The 22,529-nt window shown below is 46.5% G+C and overlaps 1 protein-coding gene across 2 annotated transcripts in view; it reads left to right on the top strand.

Annotated features, from left to right (window-relative positions):
• The first annotated feature begins 5,416 nt into the window (after positions 1-5,416).
• TTYH3 (tweety family member 3) overlaps positions 5,417-22,529 on the top strand; it is a 74,480-nt gene continuing 57,367 nt past the window's right edge. Inside the window, exon 1 of one of the 2 annotated variants that reach the window (XM_064726433.1) lies at positions 5,417-5,676. In XM_064726433.1, the coding sequence (XP_064582503.1) occupies positions 5,554-5,676 (123 nt within the window). In that variant the 5' untranslated portion in view covers positions 5,417-5,553. The remainder of the gene's footprint in view (positions 5,677-22,529) is intronic. The other variant, XM_064726434.1, reaches the window with a different exon arrangement.

Below are 22,529 nucleotides of genomic sequence, written 5' to 3'. Positions count from 1 at the left end.
TGTTGATGTGTTTCTTCTGCTACTGCTGTATTTTCATTGCCCCTCTGGCCTAGGCTGCACTCTCCTGTTTTCTCTTTGCACCTGAGCTGACCTTTTATCCCTGATTTCCTGAGTGGATGGTAACAAGATAACTGAATCATGTAAGGTGTGAAATTTCTTTTCTTTTAGTGCAGGTTCAAGGTTTTCCCATCAGGAATGAGCAGTGTTCCTGACCAAAACCTGGTGGAACTTAAAGAGCTGATGGGTTTTTGCTTTAAAAACTGATCTGAAAGCATCTGAGAGGGAGCAGGAGACTACAGAATTGAACAATTTACTGAGAGTGTATCCTCTCACCTGGGTTATTGTTGCTGTGTGTGAAGCTCTGGAAGGAGCTGGGACATGTGCATTCTTTTCCAGGTCCACTGAAAAAACCTTTAAGGACTCCCTAAAGAAGCTTTCTGCTGGTTTATGGCAATAGAAGACCCTGCTGTGAAAACATGGGAATCCTGCAGTCATCCTCCTGCCAAGCAGAGTCCTTGGTGTAGGACTACAGCAGCTATGAGAGTACAAGATGAGACAGTCTTTGTTGGATGATTTTATTAATTAAATTTCACATTTTTTATTCTTTCCTCTCAGCTCTACTGGCATATTCTCTGGATTTCTTGTGAGAAATTTCAGTTTTAAATCCTAAACACCAGAAGTAATCCATGAGGCATGAATGGAAAAATTTGGTATTATTTCTTGGAGCAGACTGGTCTTGAATTCAGTTGAAAGCAATTAAACATTCACACTTAGTTATATTAAGCCATAATTTGTCTGCAGCTGAAGTTGGAATGCCCTTGACTCTTGCAAGCTTTGCAGCATCTCTCTGTGGTAGGTTTGTCAGCCAATGAATTGCTTTCCTCCTAGAAACTTCTTTAAGGGGAGAAAAAAAGTTTCATTCAATGGGCAAAGAGCAAAATTTCCATGTTAGACTCCAGGTTTGTAGGGAAGGATTTCCAGGCATGGTTGGTGGTCAGGTGCTGCACCAGTTCCTCTGTTTGCTGGAGTGCTGCTGTGCTGGTGGAGGCAGCCCTGGCATCCCTTCCCAGTGCCTGGCCTGGTTTTGGTGTGTGTTTGGCACTTTGGTTCCATGTGGTGCTCGTGGAAGAGCCCTGAGCAGTGAGGGTTGCTGTGTTCTCAGGAATTCACTCTGCTCAAGTGCACCCTGCTCCCCTTGCCCCTCCCTGCCTGGCCCTCCCAATTTCCCTTTTCAAACCCTGAGCATCTGGACTCCCCCTGCTCTCCAGGACAGTGTTTGTGGTGTTCCCCTCACCAGAGCTGTGCCTGAACCAATGTCCCAGCCCAAGGTGTGGCTCAGGCTGTCCCAGCTCCCCTCTCTTGGGAGGGTTTTGCCTCACAAACATTACACTGGGTGCCACAGGAGCTCCTCTAGGGCTTCTATTGCTGGTAGTGTGAACTGAGGTGTCATAAAATCTTGCTGCCCAAAATGGTGTGGGGAGAAGCAGGAGGGACAGGAGGGACATCCTGTCCATTGCCATCAGCCAGACAATCCCACACCTGGATGCCATTCCTGTCCCCTCCTCAGCCCATCAGCCCTGCAGAGCAGAGCCTGAGCCTCAGCAATGTAACACAGCTTGGAAGTCTCTGCTGGGCTCTGACTTTTGGGATGGAATCCTGTAAAATCTGTCACTTGGTTACAGTGCTGCTGTAAAAAAAGGCTTGAATGGCCTCTAGGTATATGCATGGAAAATTAGAAGAGCTTTTAATAAATGGGATTGACCATGAGTGCCTGTAGTACAAGTTACAACGTTCTGAACAAACATTGCTTTGCATTGCCATTATTGAGCAATAATCCTTATTTGGAATTTATACAAATTGTGGCAGAACCTTCTGTTTATCTAACCTGGAAATTTTTCCTGAACAGGCTCTCTATAATCTACTCAGAGAATTGGCAGTTTTCTTCCCTCTCTTGGTAGATATTTAATAGCCACGTATTGCATTTCCATGCTAGTAAACCTTCATTATTATACAAAATGTACCAGAATGTTATGAAGAAATACCTTAAATAATTAAATAGAAACGAAGAGTGACAAAACAAACGAACAAAGTGCAATTTGAGCTGTGTTATTCTTTCCTTTTTATGTTCACTTATTTGCTAATTTGCTGAACTTACTGGACTGCAGTGGGTCTTGCTGTGATTAGAGAGAGTTTGCCAAGTTCCTTTGTAATTGTTTCTTTGCAATTAACTAAATAATAGAATGTTCTCTGTGTGGCTCTCTGGGGAAAAGAGCGGGCAGGTGCTTTTGCAATAGGATTTCCACATCTTCCACCCATTTCCCTAGAACTCAGTTAAAAAAGACCAGTAAAACATGAGAAAGAGAGAGAATATTGCCTCAGGACTGGAAATGAAAGAATTAACCTATTATTATTTCTTTGAGTTGGCTGAAAGCTTTTTTTTGCTGGCCCTTGTAGTGGCTATTCTTTGTGTAAACCTGAAAGTCCCTGGCAGGACGTCAGAAGAAAGGCTTGAAAACCCAAATGTATGTTCCTGCCTGCAGATGCCTCCACTCAGGGGAAGTCCTTCAAGCTGGGAGGAGAAGTCAGCTGGGAAGATCCCTGGCTGTGCTGGGAGAGCAGGGCTGGAGACAGAGCCGTCGTGGAAGGAGCAGCAATGTCTGGGGGAGGCTGCAGAGCAGCCCTGGCTTTGTTACTTCCTTTGACTTGGAGCAGAAAATTGCAGAGGAAGGCCTGGGAGGAGAGGCAGGGTAGGTTTAATGGAGGCAGAGTTGAGCTCAGCGGGAAGGAGGCACGGCTGGCTGCAAGGGCAGAGTTTATGGAGCAGCAGAGGCAGAGGTGTGGCCCGGCAGTGGCAGCTGAGTGCCAGGCACGGTTCTCTCCCTGACCTCCCCATGACCATCTGTAATTTAGTCCCTGTCTCAAGAGGGTAACTCATCCATCTGCTGGCACTTGGAGTGCAAACGTGCCTTTTTTTTTTTTTAATCTGTATTGTTAGCTAAAACCTTTTGTGGCACACATTAGGTTTGACAGAAAGGGGAAGACTCCTTGCTCCACATTATATTAAAAGCTGAATTATTTAATTTCATAGTGAATCAGAAAAGCCAGGGCTAGGAGATTGCTGGTTTAAATGTGCTCTCATTGCCAGTACCACTTCAGCAGCAGGGGTGTCTGCAATCAGAAGCTTGTGAAGAGTGAAAAATGCTACATTTCTTGGAATGCTTCTGTAGACTGCCTGGTGGTCTCAAGAGGATGGAGGACAGCACTGGCTGCCTTATTTTGGAGGTTTAAACTGGTCTTTTTTTGTTGCTTCTTTAATGTGGAACACTTCTCATCTGCCTATTTTGTCCATTGATTCTTTAGCAAAGCCACTGTCAGAGCGAGTTAACAAACACTAATACTGCTCTTTGGGTCACTTTTCAGCAGGATTACCAATGAACAAGCTGACATTTGCAGTTTGCTTTGCTTGACTGTAGAACTGCTTTCCATGCAAGGGTGATTTACTGTTAGATTTTATTCCTGGGATGTCATGACAGTGTCTCGTTGGTTCATTTGGCTTTGGCAAAAGAGAATGTACTTATTTGTGTGGGAAGGAAAAAAAGGCTGATATAATCTAAACATGAGAGCCTTGATAACTGTCTGGTCATGTACTCAAGAGTTACCTGGATAGGATTGAATGAGAGATGCTAGACATCCAAGAATTGTAGATATTTCTTTGTGATGTGGCACAACAGGCTGGAATGCCATGGAAAGTCTGGCTAGTGCTGGATCTTGTGGTTTGTCTCTTATTCCTCATTTGCTGAATCCATTCTGCTCTTCATTTTCCCATATCATTATAAATAATTGTGGGGGAGAAATGAAAACTGTTGATGCCTCTGTTTCTCTGTAATCCCCAGTCCTCATTCTGCTCTAATTTAATCCAGTTGTCTCAGCAGCAGGAGGCTGAGGGGAGGCATGCACACAGCCCTGCTCCCTTTCCCACTCACCCCCAGCCCCACAGAGTGCCTCAAACACCCACCCCCATGGAACAGCATCCAGCTTTTCCTGTCATTGATTCCAAAACTTTCTGTGCAGTTTGATTTACATCAGCCCTGTCAAACAGGATCTCAGTGTGGTGTCCTGGCTGCAGCCTCTCTCCCCTGTCCATCACATGCTGACAGAGGTGCTGGGACCTGCAGCCTGGTGGGGTTTTGTGTCCATCCAGAGGCCCGTGGCTGTGGTTACATCTGCAGGACAGATTCCAGCCTTGAGTGTTTTAGTGCCAAATTGCATAAACTCTGTGTCAGAAGGGGCTTAGGCAGAGATCTCTTGCTCCCAGCGAGGTCTCTCTGCTCCTTGTCTTTGGGTTGTTAGAACTGGAGGTGAAATATGTTAGAGCATTGGCCCTTGAAAGAATTCCGTCTTCCATCCATCCTTGCTGGCACTGTGGAAAAAGTTAAAATAATAAGGAAAAAAAATAGCTGATGTTCAGCTGTCTTCCTGCAGAAAAATAAACCCTTTTCTTGGAGAAAGCTGAAGGGAGTTGAGGTCTTCTATCTTGTACCCTTGTATATCTTGTACTTGTGCACACAGCACGTGGCTCTAAACCCTCTGACATGTGTCTTAATGCTATTTGTGAGTGATAAGATTTCTTTTTAGCTGTGTTGATAATACTCATATGAAAATCCTATCCTAGTCAAAAGCTATTGAAGTGTTCAGAACATCAGCAGAAATATGTTTATTTGCTCTAAGGGGTTAACACGTGGCCCTGTGCCCAGCACCACAGAGTCACAGAGTCATTGTATTGGAAAAAACCTCCAAGATCACCAAGTCCAACCATCAACCCGCCAGCAGGATCATGTTTGCTGTAAACCATGTCCTCAAGTGCCATATCTGCACATTTTTTGAGGTATTCTGAGAGATTCCAAGACTTTGTTCAAATTATCATTTTATTATTTTTCCCCTTGTGCTGTCACACAGTGGGAGGTGTCTCCTAAATGTTCACCTGTGCTCCTGTCGCTGTCATTGCCATGTGTGTGCCCAGCCAAGGGAGTGCTGGATGACATTCTGCCTCCAAGAACTGTGAATTCGGGAGGGACAAACTTGCTGCCTCTGGATCTTGGACGGGCATTGAGACGTACTGGAGAGGCGCTAACAATAAATGACTTTATGCCCACCTTTACCACTTGCTCCGGCACAAACTGCTTTTACTCCGCTGGCTTTTAGGCTGAACCCAACCCGCAGCTGCCGCTGTTAGACCCGCAGGGCCGTGTGAGGTTCCCGGCACCGGGAAGCAAACGCAGCGCCGGGGGCTCGGGGCCCGGCAGCGACCCCCGGTCCCGGGGGAGCGGCGGGGGCCGGGCCGGGGCGGGGCGGCGGCGGCGGCGCCAATGGGAGCGGGCGGGCGGCGCCGGGCGCGGGCGGCGGAGCCTCTGGGCGAACAAAGAGGGAGCGGGAGCGGGCGGAGGGACGGCAGCGGGCGGGGGGGACGCTCGGCCATGCGGGGCCGGCGGCCGCGGTGCGGGTGAGGCGGGCGGCGCTCCATGGCCGGCGGCTCGGGGTGAGGCAGGCGCGGGCATGGCGGGCGTGAGCTACTCGCCGCCCTGGTGGGTGAGCCTGCTGCACCGCCTGCCGCACCTCAGCCTGCGCTGGGAGCTCACCGCCGCCGACTTCCGACCGCACGACGCCGAGTACCAGCAGGTGGGTCTGCCCGGGGCCGCGCGGGGTGCGGGGTGCGCGCCCCCGGCCGCGAGGGGCGGCGGGAGCGGGGGCTCGGCCCGCCCGGAGGCGGAGGAGGAGGAGGAGGAGAAGGGGGCGTGCGGCCCCCGCTGGGGCTGCCCGGGTGGGTGGCCGAGGGTGCCGTGTCCCCGCTGCTCCCGGAGCAGGTGCCCCTGCAGGGCCGGGCCAGGCGGGGCTGGGGCGGGAGGTCACCACCCCGAGCTGCCCCCAGCCTGCCCGGAGCGCGGGTTCTTCTTGGCAGAAGCTGAAATTATAGATTGATAGAATCACTGAGGTTGGAAAAGCCCTCCAGGATCAGTGAGCTCAACCTTCGACCCGATGCCACCGTGTGCCCGCTGACCCGCATCGCCAAGCGACCCCTGGAGCGGGGCAGGAGCCAGGGCTGGCCCGGCCGGCTCCCAGCGCTGCCGGGCAAAGGCACCGTCCCGGCCTGGAGCCCCGGGGCTGCCCGCAGCCACCATGGGCTGTGCCAGTCCTGTGCGGGCTCTGCTGACCATCCATCCCCTCTGTGCCAGTCCTGTGCAGCCTGCACTGACCATCCCCTTTGATGCCACCAGCCCCGCAGCGAGGCCAGCAGTGCCTTTCCAAACCGGCTGCCTGCCTGCTGGAAAACAGATGACTTAATGCACGAGAGTGGCGTTAGCATCAAGTGCACAGGAGGATGCTCGCAGAATACTTGTGTTCAGCTCTTTTTTTTTTTTTTTTTTTTTTTTTTTTAATGCTGCTTAGCCTGTATCCTGTGCTTGGTTGGCTGGGCATGTAATTAAAATGATTGTGGAGTGAATCTGTGTGCTCCAACATCTGTGTTCTCTGCTGTCATCTTGGAACAGAGCTGCAGTGACTCTGCTGCCTCGTTTTGCCACGGTCCCTGGTTTTGAAAACACCATTTTGCTTTTCTGAACATACTTGCAGTGTCCTATATACACAGCCTGCTATCATGCACACAGGCATCAAGGCTAAAGCATCTAAGCAGTTCTTGTTTATTCTAGGAGTAGAAGGTATTAGAAATACTTTAGGAAGCAGTATGTTTTGGCTTTTTGTTCTAAACAGATGAACAGATCTGAGGACTGAAGCTAGAGCAAAATGTGAGAGATGTATTTAAAGAGCCGTGGGTAGATACAAAGAAATATCTTTATACCAGCAAATCAAAGGGACTTTTGAGCTAACTTTGTATTTTGAAGCTTCAATTTGTTAATTTGTTTTAGTTCCCTTGGCTTAGCAGAGTTCAAGATGGCCACATGCAGATGTAACGCTGCACAGCAGCTGAACTGTATTTCCATGACCTCAGAGGGTAGCTGCCTTTAAAACAAGGGATATGCAATCCTGGAGATCAGAAGTTAAGAGTTCATTGAAAGATCTTCTTGGGAGTGTGTTATCATGAAATAAGCACTCGGTGACCTTTTGAATAGACAGCAGATGTACCAGTTTTCACTTAAATTGCTTAAAAGCATTCCTAGCAATAATCTGGGGTTGTGTTTGTTTGTCAGATAATTTTTCTACAGTAATCATATTCCCACTTAAAGCCTTTTGCTGTTCTCCTCCTGTGTAGCTGCCTCCCCTCCCTTGATGGCATTAAGGACTTCTTGCACAGCAGTCGATGGCCTTTTAAGCCTTAACGTCAGCTCTCAAGAAAACATTTTATCAAATCCAAACTCCAATGCCTGCATTACTGAGGCGTCTGTCATCAAGAGAATGGTTTGAGCAGCAGCAGCTTTGCTGGTTTTGGTGTTGGTGAGGGGTAGCAGGCAGGCTCCAGCAGCACTGCAGCCTGTGCTATCAGAGCTGTGGTTATATAACCACGCTGCTGCTGTGGCTCTGCAAGTTGGCTCTGGAGTTCGTAGGCACATAGATTAATTCTAATGCAGTGAACCAGGGAAACTTAATCCAGCACTGGGAACTGTAATGATAAATGCTCTCTTGTGCTTTAAATGCTTCTGGAGGCCTTTTGGTTTGAATTCTAGATTTTTAAATGAATTTATACCTCTTGCCCTGTGTGCAGCCTGTGCTGGCATTGTTTTCCCTTGTCTTTAGGAACCTTTTGTATTTAACAGGTCATGTACATACTCAAAATTTGGAAGTCCATTTTTTAATTTTAACTTTGCCTTATTTATCTTTACTTTGTAGGTCTCACTGGTGCAAACTGTGTATGTTTTTGTTTTCTATTCCATTAGGGATTGATGTTCTGATTCTCAAGTATGAACTATTAAACTGCACACTGCATTTGATTTCCCCAGGGGCTGAGGAGAGGTCAGTGGGGGGATGCTAGAGGAAGTTTATGGGCACAGGTAAGGGCAGGGTGTCCCTACCTGTAAGGAAGGATTGCCTTTGCTAAACTGCATGACTCCAGTTCATCTGGGAGCTGGACTGTTGTCATAAATAGCCACACAGCTGGGCTCAGTGTCCAGTCCCATTCTGACGTGTTTTGAGGAAGGAAGCAATGTACCCTTTCTGATTCTTCACTGCTTCTCTAGAAAAGATTTCCCAACCCGTGACCACAGGAAAGCAGCACTTTCCTTATAAAACTCTTTTCTTCAGTCACCTTTCAGTAAAAACCCACCTGTTTGTTGTACTCCTGTTTTGTGATGGGCTTTGAAATTGTGCATCAGCTGAGCATCCCACTGCAGCCAGAAGTGGAATGCAGTGGCTTGGGTTTGCATGTTGTCCTGTCACTTGTTGCAGTGCCACGTGCTGCTGCAGGTGAGGAGGCTGCTGCCTGGAGAGGCTTTGCACCTCTGCCTAGCAGGATTAGGGTAATGCCAAGCTGCTCTTCCCCTGCAGCAGCAGCCCAGCCATTGTGCCCTGAAACCTCTCTGAGGGAGGGCAGATAAGCACATGCTGCCACTCTTTGAAGTCTAGGTCTTTGTTAAGTCTGCTGGGACCCTGGGTGATGGGGGATGTCCAGCAGGATGTGGATGCAGTGGCTGCTTCTGCTGTTCTGTCCCCATGAGTCCCTTGGCCAGGGCAGCAGGGACGCCTGCTGAGTGCTGGGCTGTCTCAAGGCTGCAGCCATTGTGTACCAACCTTCTGGGGCTTCCTCCTTTTGTCTGAGAGCATGAGAAGTGCTCATGGCAGTGCTGCTGCCAAGGGCTGAGATCAGTGCAGCTGCAGGTTTTGGCTGCATACCTTCTTCACCTGAGCCAGGCTCTAAAACACTCTCTCTGGTATTACTTTACTCTTTATCTTCTCCCACAGCATATCTTGTTGCATTAGGTTAGACCAGTGTGTGTGAGTGTGGAGGAGCAGAACAGATCCTTCCCCTCTGGACTAGATTGTTTAAAAATGTATGTGTATCCTGATGTCCTTCAGATGCTCTGCTTCTGCCACTACAAGCAGTGCAACCAGTTGTTTTCTTTTTCTGGAGGAATTGAGGTGAATCTCCATGTAGAATGAGCTGGGGTTGTGGTCCTTCTTCTGCAGGGGTTTGGCATGCTGATGAGTGCTATCAGAGCTGCCTTCGTGTGCCACTTGTAGGACTTGCTCCATAGTCCTCCCTACAGAGGATCTTATCAGACCAGTTCTTTTCCTAATCCTCCCATGAATCATTGGGGTTGAAAATATCTTGATATGAACAGCTTTGTTCTGGCTGTATTCTCATCTGAGTCATACTGCAGTGCTCTGCAAAGCCTTTTCATTGTGTAGTGAGTCACAAATTCTAGAGTGAAGGGAATGTAAAAATGGAGCAGAGCTCCTGTTCCTTCTGACAGCATCATGCTAACACCAGTTCAGGTCTCCCTGCCTTTTGCTGCTGATCAAGTCATGATGATCTTGCCAGTGCTGTCCACTTACTTTCCTGTTCAGTTGGTTGGCCCAGTGAGATGGTCCTGAGACTGCTGCTGACACTGGTTTAATTTATTTAGCAATGTAAGTGACTGACTTAGCTTTGTGGCATTGAATTCACTTTCTTTCTCAGGGTAGAGTTGGTTAAGAGCCTTGAAGCAGCGTGGAGGTCACGTGCTGGAAAGGAATAGAAAAGCTGAATAGCTCTGTAATGCAGCACAACAACAGGTAATGGGATATCTGCTCCAGTCAGGGTGTCTGTACACTGACAGAAAAGGAGACTGTGGCACTTTAGTCTGGAGTCTGACTGTGGGCTCAGAAGTGCCCTGTGAACAGTGAAGGAGAAAAGAGGCTGTAAAAGCCAAACCACGGAGCCCTTTGGAGTTTCTGCTTTTTCTTCATTGCTGGAAACTGACGATGTTGACACAAACCTGTGTAAATGCAAAGGTTATGTGTGAGTCAGGCCAGAAAAAAGAAAAATTCTCCAGCATCTTTGAAACTCATCCCTTGCACTGCTTCGTGCCTCCTCAGTACAGTCAGAGCTGCAGATGCATGGTTAGTAGGTGTAATGGCAGCTGTTTGTGCTTTGGAAGATGACTGATGATTGATTCACACCCATTAAGATGCAGAGTCGTGCTGAAGGAAGCAGTGACAAGAGCAGGGACATGCTCTAGTCCTTGGCTTCGAGATGCTCTCTTCAGTGTTGTCACCCAGGAGTTTCCTATCATGCCTCTGTCAGTGCTTTTGTGTTGTAATGTTCTTTTTCTCCCTCTGTACGTGTGCTGAGAAGGGATCCAGCAGGGAAAGGTGCTGTGTAAACGCAACACAGACTCTAATCCAAGGCATGTGTGTTTGAACCCATAGCCAAAGGTTCAGCAAGGAATTAATTCTGTCAGGTACTTTCTGGCTCTGTGAGGCTGTTTCCCCACACACAACAGCTAACGTCGTCTTTGGAAGTGTTTCTTGGCTGGAGAAACATGATGGAGCCCGAACTGCCAAAAAACTTGGATTATAGAGATTGTTTTAGAACTTCCTCTACTGTACTGGCATCTTATTTCAATTTTGAAACCAAGAGTCTCTCTGTAAATTGGAAACATGTGTATTAGTCAAGTTGGATGACGTGTTTTTGTCTAGTTGGCTCAAAGTCAGAGGGTAATGTGCCTTTTTTAAAGGGGTTGGACTGAAGGTTTCTTTCTTTCAAGAACAGATGGACCCCTTCCAAGGTCTGATCAGCTATCCTGCTGTAGCACCAGTTTGCTCATATTTCCAGAAAGGTTAAGTGACCCCTGTTAGTAGAATCCAATGTTGTCTGATGAAATTGAAGTTGTTTTTATTTTTTTAAGAGCTGCTGGTAAATTCCCTCTTCCCTTTACTCATCAGTGTCAGCTCCATGAGTAACCATGCAGTAATGCCTTCTATCAGCAAACTGGTGCTGTGCTCTGACTCTTCTCTCTTTGATCTGGAAGAGCCTTTACTGATGAGCATCACCACAATGAATAACCAAAAAGGTAAAACCAAGGCTATTTTTGGCTGATTTTTACCAAAGGTAGACATAAAATGTGTTCTGTTGATCATTCATCCAGTCATGCAGCAGCATATGGTGTGCAGAGAGGGAAAAATTCCACCTTTGCCAGCTTTGTGTGCAGCCCTGCTTTGTTTTGCTGACCCATGCTGTGCTGCCACGTTTTCAGATGCTCTCCTGAGAACTGGCAGGTTCTGGAAACACTGGCTGTAATTACCCTGCTCCAGTCAAAAAAACCAACTGTTTTAAAGGTGTGGTTTTAGCAGAGTACACAGGGGTAAAAGGTGTCTTGGAGAAAATGTGAAACACCTTGTGGAGGTGAGTGTGAGGAGATGTAAACCCTGCTCGCTTACTTCTCTGGTGGGATCCCAAAACTATTCATCCTGCACAGAGAAGGTGCTGGTGCCAGCCTGGTGAGCTTCCCAGCCTGAAGGCACATTTATGGAACATGTGGTGCCCTGAAGGCACCGTGCTGGTCTCAGCTGGGAGGGCAGAACCAGAGCTGAAAACGTGTCTGGTTGTGGTGGCCAGCCACTGGCACCCTGGTGCTTCTGCACCTACACAACATTTGCCTTCCTGAGAAGGCTCCATTTTTATCCACATGAGTGTAACACCATCTGACTCCTGGTCTGCAACACCTGATCTCTAGCAGTCTGCACAAAGGGGTAAGCAAATTCACTTCAGTCTTAGCGTGTCTTGCCTCTTTTTGTTCTTTTCCCCTTCATGCCTTCTTGAGCAGAGGAACATCTGTGGTCTCCAGGTTAACAAAGTGCCTTTGTTTAAATATTGAGCCAATGAAGCAAGCAGGGCTTAAAGCAGATGTTGATGTGGATTTTTAGTGTTCTTTACTTTTTGTTATTAGGGAAAGTGAGAAATTCTCACCCAGAAGAACATATCCCATTAGGCATGGCTCTGGAGATTAAGGGCACTGAAGTCAGGTGCTTTCTCTGACTTAATCCCAAGGTTCTGAATGTGGATTAAGGGGCTGTGCCACAAGTCTTCTTGACCTCTTACTTGTACTGTGGGATTATATTTATTTTGGGACCTGTAAACAGAAACCTGTCCATTGAGTACAAGAGAGAGGAAAGTTATGGGCCTGTGTCTCATCAGGTTTTTTGCCCTGTTTCTGCAGAGCAGACAGTCAGAGGAACAAGCATTCTCCAACCCCTTGGAATTTCTGTCTTTTTTTCTGTTCTTTCTATTTCATTTGGTTTGGTTTTTTCCTTCCCTTTTTCTTCCAGGACAAGGCTAATTTTACACCATTTCTCCTGTTCCCCTGCCCCCAGCAGCACCCACTGATGGAAGGGTGAAGTCCGGAGCTGGTGGTGTTTGTGTTGAGTGGCTGTGCTGTGGCACAGCTTGCACGGTCACCCTGGTGTGACCCTCCTGTACCTGTGAGGATGGCTGTGCTCAAGGGCCAGTGGTGATGGCCAGAGCTTCTCCTGGAGTCATTCTTTCACAGGCTTTGATGTCAGGTGAATTTGCCTGGGTGGCTGCAAGCAAGCAGGGAGTAAGGTGGTGCTCAATCTTAATTTTCTTAGAGTGGAGGGGAGTCAGCGCCTTGTTTGCATTAACCTCTTGGTGACTGTCAGTTCTCTTCTTGTTCCTGTTTTAATTTTCAGTAGTAACTTCTCCACCAGTTATGGTGAGATTTCCCATTCCCCTTGAGTGAGTAGGAGAACTTGGCTTGTTTTCAGCTGAATGGGATTCCCATGGCTGGGGGAAGGGATGTGATGTCTAGGAATTTATTTGCTCTAAGATTCAGATGAGACCTGAGAAACTTTGGAATATATCAGGATTACCTACTGCACTGAACCTCAATTCTCACTTTTAAGACATTAATAAGACTCATAATACTCAGGAGGTGGTAGTAATAATAATAATAATAATAGTATCCAAGCCCAGTAATTTTGCTCCTCTCTTGTCAAGACTGCTGCACTTTCTGGGTATGTCATCCTACCAGTTCTTTGTTTTAGCTGATGACAATGATTAACAAGACAGATGAGCTAAAATCAAGGAGGATCAAGTTCATGCAAGGCTTCTAGTCCTGGGGATGCATTCATGTGACAGTCTGAAAAAACAAAAATGTCATCACTGTTAGAAATCCTCTCCTTTCCTCCACTTCAAGGGATGACTGATGTGTTGCAGCAGTGAAAAACTGGAAATTGGTTACATTTATTCACAAACCAGAAATTATTTTTGCTGCATGGCAAAGAGGTCTCTAGGTGAATAGTGGCTGTGGGGCAGAGCCATGCTGATGCTATTTTTTTTTTTTTTGTATTAAATAAACTGGAAAAGGACAAAACACAGAGCACTTTCATGTTGCAAAAGCTTTCATTTCAAACTTCTTTTTTTTTTAGATTTCTGCGTAATGAGCCACTTATAGTGTTTGAGTCTGATCTTGTAATTGTGAGCTTTAGGGTTTGGTAAGCTGCAAATGTGCACGTTTTTGCAAAGTAGTCATTTGTGTGCTAAGGCTGCCAGGCTATTCTCTTGCAAGAAAAAAGAAAAGTAGGTTAGCGTGCAATCCATGGCCACAGCAGTTGGTGTAACTCAGTCAGATGCTTTGCTATTCCCTTCTCCAAGCACTGGGGAACATAAGGGTAACATTTGCAATAATGTGTGCTTTCACATGCTTATCAGGTTGCTTGCTTCAGCAGATGTAATGAACGCCAGCTCTCTTTTTAGTTATTATTTTAACAAATGAGCGGTTTTTGGTCAATGGCGAGAGCAGCATTGAAACCATCCAGGGAAAGAGCTGACACTCCCCTCCACCTTCACTTCAACTGGAGCTGCACCCTCGGATTTTGATTTCCTCGGTCACCACTAAATGCTTTTTCTGGCTGATATGGCTCAGAATGGTGCCACACGTGCATATGCATGAAAGCCCTTTGTAGTGTGAAATTAGGGATGAAAGATATTGCTAATCAGCCCTAACAATGCAGGACTTATTCCTGGACTAGGGGAACAGGGAATGTGGGGAATGGATGTTTCACAAATGTGTAACACATTCAGACACGTTGTTATGCCAGTGTTGGTGTCTGTGCACGGACGCCCTTTTCAGGCTGTAAAATGCTGCTGTTCATGCAGGGAATTTCAACAAGCCTTCTATTCAAGGCCGAAATTCAAAATAACGCCAAAATCCAAATGGAGGCACTTCAGTTGCATAATAGTGTCTGTTACAAGGAGGCCTTGGTGCAGGAGATGATGTAATGCTCCTTAAGATAAGGCCCAGGCTGGGGATGGGGAGAAAGGGAAGATGGTGTCAGTGACAGAGCCATTAAAAGTATTGCTAATGGTATCAAAGCTTTCCATAGGGTGTTAATTAGCACGCCTGAATAATTCCAAAGTTGATTGTGTTACAAGTGTACATGTGGAAAAAAACTGCTCGGTGCTACCTGTTTTCTCTGATCATAATCGCTTTTTCCCTGGGGTGAGCTTTCTTGAAGTTCAACAGTGTGCTCGAGCTCCTGTAGATGATAAACTGGTAATTTTGACACTTGCTCTAGGAGCTAAGAATGCCTCAGTCTGCCAAAGAGATGCTTGCTTAAATTGTGATGCTTCTCACAGGGCTGTGCCTGGAGCTGTTACTGTTCTGAGGCCTCCAGCAGCTTGTTACTTTATTTCCTCCTAAAGTTTGTGGTTCACCTATACTAATTTTCTTTAGGTTAGGAATAATCTGTGTTGCATCCTTGCAGCAAGTGCCTCTGGTCCGTTTTTGGGCTGGCATGGTCAGAGGGGGCACACAGGATTGCTGCCCTACCTATGGCCCGCCCCATCCCCTTTCTCCCTGCCCTTACAGTACTCACTCCAGGAAATGCTGAGAAAGTCGGGAGTAATGGAATTCATGAAATTCAAGCTGTGCTTCAATGAAAACGTGTTTTCAATTTCTGCCTCCTCGGGAGCCTGGGACCGAGCTGTGATTGTGGGGGCTGGGGCCGGATGAATGGAAGTGCCGGAGTCAGCGCTCTGCCGAGCCTCTCCCGCATCTCCCTCGGCATTCAAAGGCTGCCGAGAGCTTTGTGGCAGCTTCAGGAAGCGTTTTTGTATTCAGCTGGCCAAAAAAGCCCAGGCGTTTTCCTGCTGGGTTTGATCTGGCAGTCGGGGTCTGAATGACAGTGACATGTTGGAGAGGAACGTGATGGGGGAAGCATCAGCTGCGGGTGGCTCGTCCCCCCTCTCTGCTCTTGATCCTGCTCACGGTGTCCTTTGAGTGTCCTGCAGCCGATTAAGGGTGAGAATTATAATGGTGACTCAAAAGCCTTTGGTAAAACTCATTAATTCATTCCTCCTTTAATTAGACACCCAGCCATGGGCTTATAATTATCAGAGCCCAGGAAGGTTTGCAGCTGTAATAAGCTGTGCTGCATCAATTGCAGAAATCGTGGGGTTTTGGCAAATGCAGATATGGTGAACTCTTCTCGCTGGTTTTTGGTGAGGAACATGCAAAGACATAGAAATGAAAGAAGCAGCTGAGTGTGTGCTGTGACTGACCTCTGGCTGAATCTTGCCTTGTGGTGTTGAACTGAAAGGAAAGGGTGGAGTTGTCCTGCTTATAGATATTTTTTCCTTGGGAGGTGTAATAATGTAACTGTCAAAGAGAGAAAAGAGGAAGGAGAATCAAATGAAAATATTATCTTAATATGGAATATTGTATAAAACCTTTAGCACCCAGTGGAATTACACTTTTGGAATCAGTGTAACAAGAACAGCTGCAGGCATTGCACACAGCACCCATTTTGCTTTTTGGAAGTTAGGGAATAGCTGGGTGTTCTACAATGAAAAGTACCAGGTACTTTTTTTCAGTCTTCTTGGGGAACAAAATCAATAGTGAACTTCTATTATTTTGCAATGTCTTCTTGTTTCTGAAATGGGAAGCGAGGTAATTTTCAGAACTAATTTGTGCAGCTCACCCCCAGCAACAGATGATTGGGGTCTTCTGAGAGAAGCTTGTGCTGCTTCTGGTACCTTTGAAATGCTCATGGGTTCTTTTCTTTTGCAGAAGAACAACTAGAGTGGAGGCTGAAAGGATTTCAGGGAAGACCTTATTTCTACTCTTTGCATCTCTGCTTGTAGTTCTGATCCTTGTGAATGCCATGGTAGACCCTGATAAATGATCTCCTTTTAGCATTGGACTGACAGGCTGTCAAGTGCAAGCAATCCAAAAAGGCACAGACCTAGGAAAAGGCAAGGGATGAAGATAGCTGGCAGCCACTGGGCTTAAACAGAGATGATTGAAGAGATAGGCTTCATTTTTCAATATTTTTTTCCTTAGACTTTTTAACTTGAGTTAGGTTAGAATGAACATTTTGGACTTGAAGAAATGGGAGCTGTTGCACAAGAGTAGATCAGAGGTACTGCTAGGCAATGGCAAGTATTAATGCTCATGTTCCCTTAAGAGGGAAACTGTTTCAATTGGAGTAGGTGGCAGGAGAAAATGGATCAGCTGTGTTTTGGGTCTTTTTCTGTCTGGATTTAGTGGAAAGCACAGATAGTACCTCCAGAGAGGATGGAATGATTTGTTTGACACTTCTGTAGCTAAACAGAAGTCTTTACTTCTGATGAGGGTGCTATTTTAAAACCACTGTACAACACTTCTTGTGTGCCTTTTTGTATTACAGTATGTGGCTGCTGTCTTCTGTTTGTCCCTCCCATCCCCTCCCCACACAGTCTGAGTTATTGTTGGTTTATGAGACTGAGTAGTGCCTGGAACTTGGCTGGAACTGGGCTTCATCCCTGGTCTCTGAGGTCAAATATGCTGGGTCAAATATGCTGGCCTTTCCTTATTTCTGTATATATTTAAAATTCCTACAGGTTAGACTACAAACATTGGATCAACCTGAGTGGACAAATTAACTGGAGCAGCAAATTTACAAGGTTAACAATTGCCTTTCAATCTCATAAGTCCAACTTGGTAAATGTCCTGCTGAGGTTCCTGGCTGCTCTTGGAGCCCATGTTCTGGGGCAGGTTTTGTACTCTAACACTGAACCTCTTGATCACTGCAGAGGGATTTTTTTCGAGCTTTTTCAGCCTGACCCACTGCAAACTAAAAAAATCTCTTTGAGCACAAACTCTCCAGCATTGCAAATGCTCCAATATGAAATGGCAAAGTGCAGATGATGAATATGAAATAGGTCAGGTGCTGTTGACAGAATTCTCCGTGTGGACAAGCGGTGCTCTGGGAGCTGCTTCCAAGGTCTTGGAGGAGCTGTGTAAATGATCATGGATGCTGGGAGCGTTCTGCTGAGGTGTAAATAACAAGGTTGGACAGTTTAGGCTGCCTCTGCTGTTTTTATTAGTGCAGCTTGGCTTTCGCCTCGGGTGATGTGGAGGTTATGGGAGAAGGAGGAAGGGACAAGCTGTGAATTTGCGTCCTCTCCCAGCAGAGCATGATGAGAAGGTTTGGGGATCTGGTTACCCTAATCCTCCCTTGGCATGTTAATTCTTCTTGTCTCTTCACTTGTATCTTATGTCTGAAATTCCTACTGAGGCAACTGCTTGCTGGGTCACGTGTGTCTCACTGCAGTGCCCTTTCAACCTTTTTTGTGTGCATTTTGTTGCAGCTATTACAAATCAGTTGCCTGCTATGGTATTTCATCGCTGTTAATTTTTATTCTCAAGAAAATGTTGCTCTGAGATGTGGCTGCTTGTCTTGTTCCTGTCCTAAATACATTTACTGGCTATTTGCCAGATGTGACATCTTCTGCCTGTGGTTGACCCACCTCTTAATGTCCTCTGCAGATCCAAGTTCATTTTTGTGGATAGATCTGAATCACTTTCTGCTGACTTCTTGGACCACAGCAGTGACAAATACCACTGGTGAAATGCAGTTCTGCAGGTGTAACCTATGGGCTGGACTCTCATCACTAACTTAATTATCACCTTTGGTTTACATGTGCTGGCTCCAGCAAGGGTGGTCTTGGATATGTGATGCAATAAATTAAACACAAGGTTCCTAAGAAAGAATCAGTTTCCAGGACAGGCTGTGAATACTCTTCAAGGTTCAAGTTCAAACCAGGTGTGTCTGTTTTTTCTCTGCCAAAGTGAAATTTGCTGCTCTGTCAGATGTAGTGAATGTTGAGCTTCCTTTCTAACATCTGTGCCTTCAGCTGGGATTCACCAGCAGTTTAGTTCTTTACTTCCTCCTCACAAACACATCATCAGCATTTCTTTGATACTAAAGCCAGTCCTACAAGGCTGTCATCCTTGAGGATGTGATCAACAAGGCTTCTGTCCCAGAGTTGTGTTCAACTAGCCTTTGACATGCTGCTGCCTTCCAACAAGTCGCAGGTCACATCTCCTGGGAAAACAGAGCTCCTGAGTGTTTTCTGTGTGGCTGCACTCAGACCTTGGGCAGTGTGTGGTCATGGCCTTGTGCTGTGAATATGGCTCACTGTAAACAGGGCTGAGCTCCTGGAAACTGCTGCTGTCCTCAGCTTTATTCTCACTGAGGATTTTTTTTTTTCCTGTTAAGAGCAGGGCACATGAAATGGAACCACAGCTCTGCTCTAGTGCTGCAGTAAGGAAATAGTACATGGTGGGAAGTTTGATGTTAACTGCAAGTGATGTGTTCTTTTTGTAGTCAAAGCATTAGCTATGCTGGGATAAGAATCTTTTTCTTGGTACACCTGTGGCTTGGCCTGTGTGGCTCTTTGTGTTCCAGGACAGCATTTCTGCTGATGTAGATGATGAGCTGATGGCTGGAGGAAGAGTTCATGTGTGTGTGCACATTCCATCAGTGGGGAATGGTGCTGGCCACTGCATGTGGTTATCAAAGCTGCACTTGGGCTGCTGGTTCTGGCACAATCCTGGCTGTGAGGATCTAAAGCTCCTCCAGTGATGCTGAGTGGGGTCTCAGTAGGCAGGAAAGCATCTCTGTGATTCCCAGCTGCTCACAAGGAGCGGGGTCTTCAGGCTGTTTATGTTGCACTCCTTGCTATCATGCATTTACCACCCAGGCAGCAGCCAGATAACCCCCCAAGCTTGTGCCCCTGGTAAAAAGGCTTCCAAAGGGGGGGTTGCACATTCCAGGCACGTCCTGGCTCAAGCTGAGTTAGTCATGCATCTCCCCAAGCGTGTCAGAGCTCAGATCTGTCTCTCCTGCTGCTGCTCTCACATCCATGCTCTGTAAAAGACAGTCGTCAACAAAAGGGCACTTGGAGTTGTGGAGCCTGCTTACATGATGTTGTCACTTCTTTCACCCTGATCTTCAGAGACACTGTTTGGAGTGCAGAAGTATTTTCAGGAGCCTGGGAAAGTGGCTGGGACTGTAGGGCACTGTCTCAAATAAAATAGTGGCAGCCAGTGATAGGAAAGTGAAAAATATCTCATTTTTTAGGAGAAAACTTGATGCCATGCTATCCCTCATGATCATGTTCTGTGTCTGGAAGCTACTGCTAAAGCTGCTGGTCTCTACATGTGGGATTGCACTATCATGTCTTCAAATGTATGCAAAAACCTGTTCATGTGCCTTCCCTTACACGCTTTCCACCTGAGGGCATAATCCAGTGACAATACAATCACTCCCATAGCAACCAGCCTGTCATAAACAGGATTATGGCACCTAGACAGGATGGAGCACAAAGAATTCAGGGAAGAACTGCCCCCTCATTACCATGGAGCAAAGCAGGGTAAATGGGGAGCTGTGTGTGTCACCAGAGAACAGGGGAGGAGGAAGGGCACAGGTTCACGTGTGTGCTGTGTCCTTAAACTGGTGTGACAAAGCCTTGGGAAGGTGAATCTGTGTCGTTAGCAGGGCAAGGTAAAGCCTGCAGAGAGCCTGTTACTGATCTCTGGGTGCAAGTGCACCAGGCTGCATTGGCTCAGCTAATGAGATTAAACCCCTGAAGGCACCAGGGACACATTCTAGCCATCCCTTGCCTTCCTTTTTTCCACTTCCCAGTCATGGACACTCTTATCCTCCAGTCTGTAGAGGGTAAGACTTGTCTGCTGTAAAGTACTGCATTTTTTTCCTGTCTGCAGAGTTAAATTAAAATACTTTCTCAACACACATTCAAGCTTGCACTCTCTTTTAGTATAAACTTGAGCTGTTTTATTGTCACAGATGATGGGAAGAAGCTGCAAAATCAAAAGCTTCTGTCTTTAGCTCCTTCTGCAGAGAAGACAAACAGTGTCACGTAATGTTCTTCTGCAGACCATAAAGGAAAGAGAACTACTTCACTTGCACACAGTTACTGCCAGTGGTATTGTAGTTGGTTTTATGCTGCATAGATTTAAGTGAGAACAGTTACTGAGTGCTTTGTAGGAGTGTTTGAGCAGCTGCTCTGCTCTGCTTTGTTCTGCAGTTTATGCACCACTTGCTTTTGCTCAATAAAAGGCAGCGTGAAAACACGGAGTTATTGCAGATATTTGGTCTGTGGCTTCAGGGTATCTTATCATGGGGCTGCTCAAAACTTCCTTCTGGTGAATTGCTCACTGTCTTTGCAGCCTTTGGGTGATGTAACCAATGGCTCCGTTGCTTCAGTCAGTCAAAAGCACTGCTTGGCTCTGTCCCAGGAGCTTTAACACCTGCTAAAAGGGTGAAGAATTCTGGCCAACTGCTGCCAGCCCTTAAGTGCTGTGAAAAGTCTCTTGTCAAAGATCCAGCTTTCTGTCCAGGTTGGGAATCAAGATAATGTTCCCCACGAATTGAGTGGGCTTGGTCAGAGCAGCTCCAGCTCTCTGTTGTTGCTGAACTACTTTTTGTAGTGATGGTGTTTTTAGAGAGCTGAGTTTGTGGAAAGGGAATGCAAAATTGCTGAGGAGGACACGGCTCTCTTCTTTTTATTGTGTTTTTACTGCTGGTCCTGCAATCAGTGAGGTCTGACAGCCCCACCTGATTAGAGAATGAGCTTCAGTAAGAGATGCTGTGAGTCCAGCACGGGGGCAAGAGGGGGTTTTGTTCCTGATTAGGATTCTCACCCAAAATATATTCACAAATGAGGTTTTAAATACCTGTCTATAAAGAATAGGAAGAAAAAATTCCTATAGGGAAGTGAGGATCTCAAGCCTGTGATATTTCAAGTGCAAGTTGAATGTATGGTGTGGCCTGGCTTAAAAATCTGTATAAAACTACTCATGCAAGGTGATACACCTGGTTCCCTTTTGTGGCAACCTTTATGGGAGAGTTCCTACATAACCTGGGGTTTTTCTGCTTTACACACTGGTGAATCCCACTTTGGGATAATGTTCCAAACAGGCAAATTGCAGATCTGCACATGGAACAGGGTATTTGGTGCTTCAGAAAAACTCTTTTTGCAAATGCAAAGTTAGCCATGAGGGTAACTGTATGTATTAGTGCTGAAAGTTGCTGTAAAGCCAAGGAATGTGGTTCAGTGGTCAAGATAAGGTGGCTGAAAGTCCATCCAGCTGCAGCAGTGAACTGAAAGACACTGAAATAAAAGTAAACACAGCAGGCAAATAGCAAATAAGTAACCGAGCATGAGTTCCTGGCATAGATTTGATGAAAATGTGTTCCAGGAACCACAGCAGCAAGAAAGGGTGATATCATGTATTTCTGCAATTGTTATTCTGGAACCTCTCACTGAGAATGCTGATCTGGCACTAACAGCTGTTTATAAGTAGCCAAATGTAATTTTTAAGTTTGTATAAGTACTGCCTGCAGGACTGATAAATGCTGTTTGTGTTGTTGGTGGAAGTGTCCAACCTCAGTGATGTTGCAAACACACAAAAGTCATTATAAGGCACCACAAGGTGAGTGTTGAATGATAGGCCAAAAATCAGAGCAGCCACAGGGATGGCTCGTAGCAGGAATGACCCAATGCTCAGATGTCAATGGCTGTAGCCTGAATATTGTATGGGAGGCTGGATTAAACAATCCTTCCCAGGAATTTTCAGGCCAGGACTCTCTCCCTGTTGCTCCAAAGAGCTGCAGCAGATGAGTGCAGAGCAGTGAGTGGAGGAGGCATCAGGCTGTTGTCCATTGGATTTCTCCTTCTTTTGCTGGATCCCTCCTCATCATTCCAGTTGGAATGTTGTGGGCTGTGTTTCTAACCTGAGATGTGAGGCTTGAAACAGCAGACTGAGGAGTCTGTGCTCCTGGGCTTCCATTCTGAAAGGCACTGTAACCCCAAATCTGCCAGTCAGTAGTTGTGAACGTGTTAGGGAAAGGAAAAGGACCTGGTTTGTGGGTTGGAAGTGCAAGTCCCTCCCAAGGCCAAGTGAGGACCTGGTGAGCAGGAGCTCTGGAGCCTGTTCATTCAGGTGAATCTTTCCCTGGGGTTTTCTGGTGAGTCCTGCCCTGGTGGCTGTGCTGGGTCAGGGCTGTGACCACAGCAGCTCTTTTGGCTGAAGAAGCTTTTCCCTTGAGGTTTGTTGGGTGTTGTGCAACACCTTGGGCTTGGCCTGTCAAGCTCTTCTGCTCCTGCACTTCTGTCTTGCTGTGTTTCTTCATGGATAGAAAGCATTGGTGGCAGAAATACACAAAAATACACAAAAGATGCACTAATCTCAGCATACCTAAGTAGGGACAAGAGAAAAAGGAGTTGGTGGGAA

Source organism: Zonotrichia leucophrys, chromosome 14, assembly GCF_028769735.1.
Source record: "Zonotrichia leucophrys gambelii isolate GWCS_2022_RI chromosome 14, RI_Zleu_2.0, whole genome shotgun sequence".
NCBI lineage: Eukaryota > Metazoa > Chordata > Aves > Passeriformes > Passerellidae > Zonotrichia > Zonotrichia leucophrys.
Note: the sequence above shows the minus strand (reverse complement) of the source record. Positions and strands in the feature narration are given on the sequence as shown.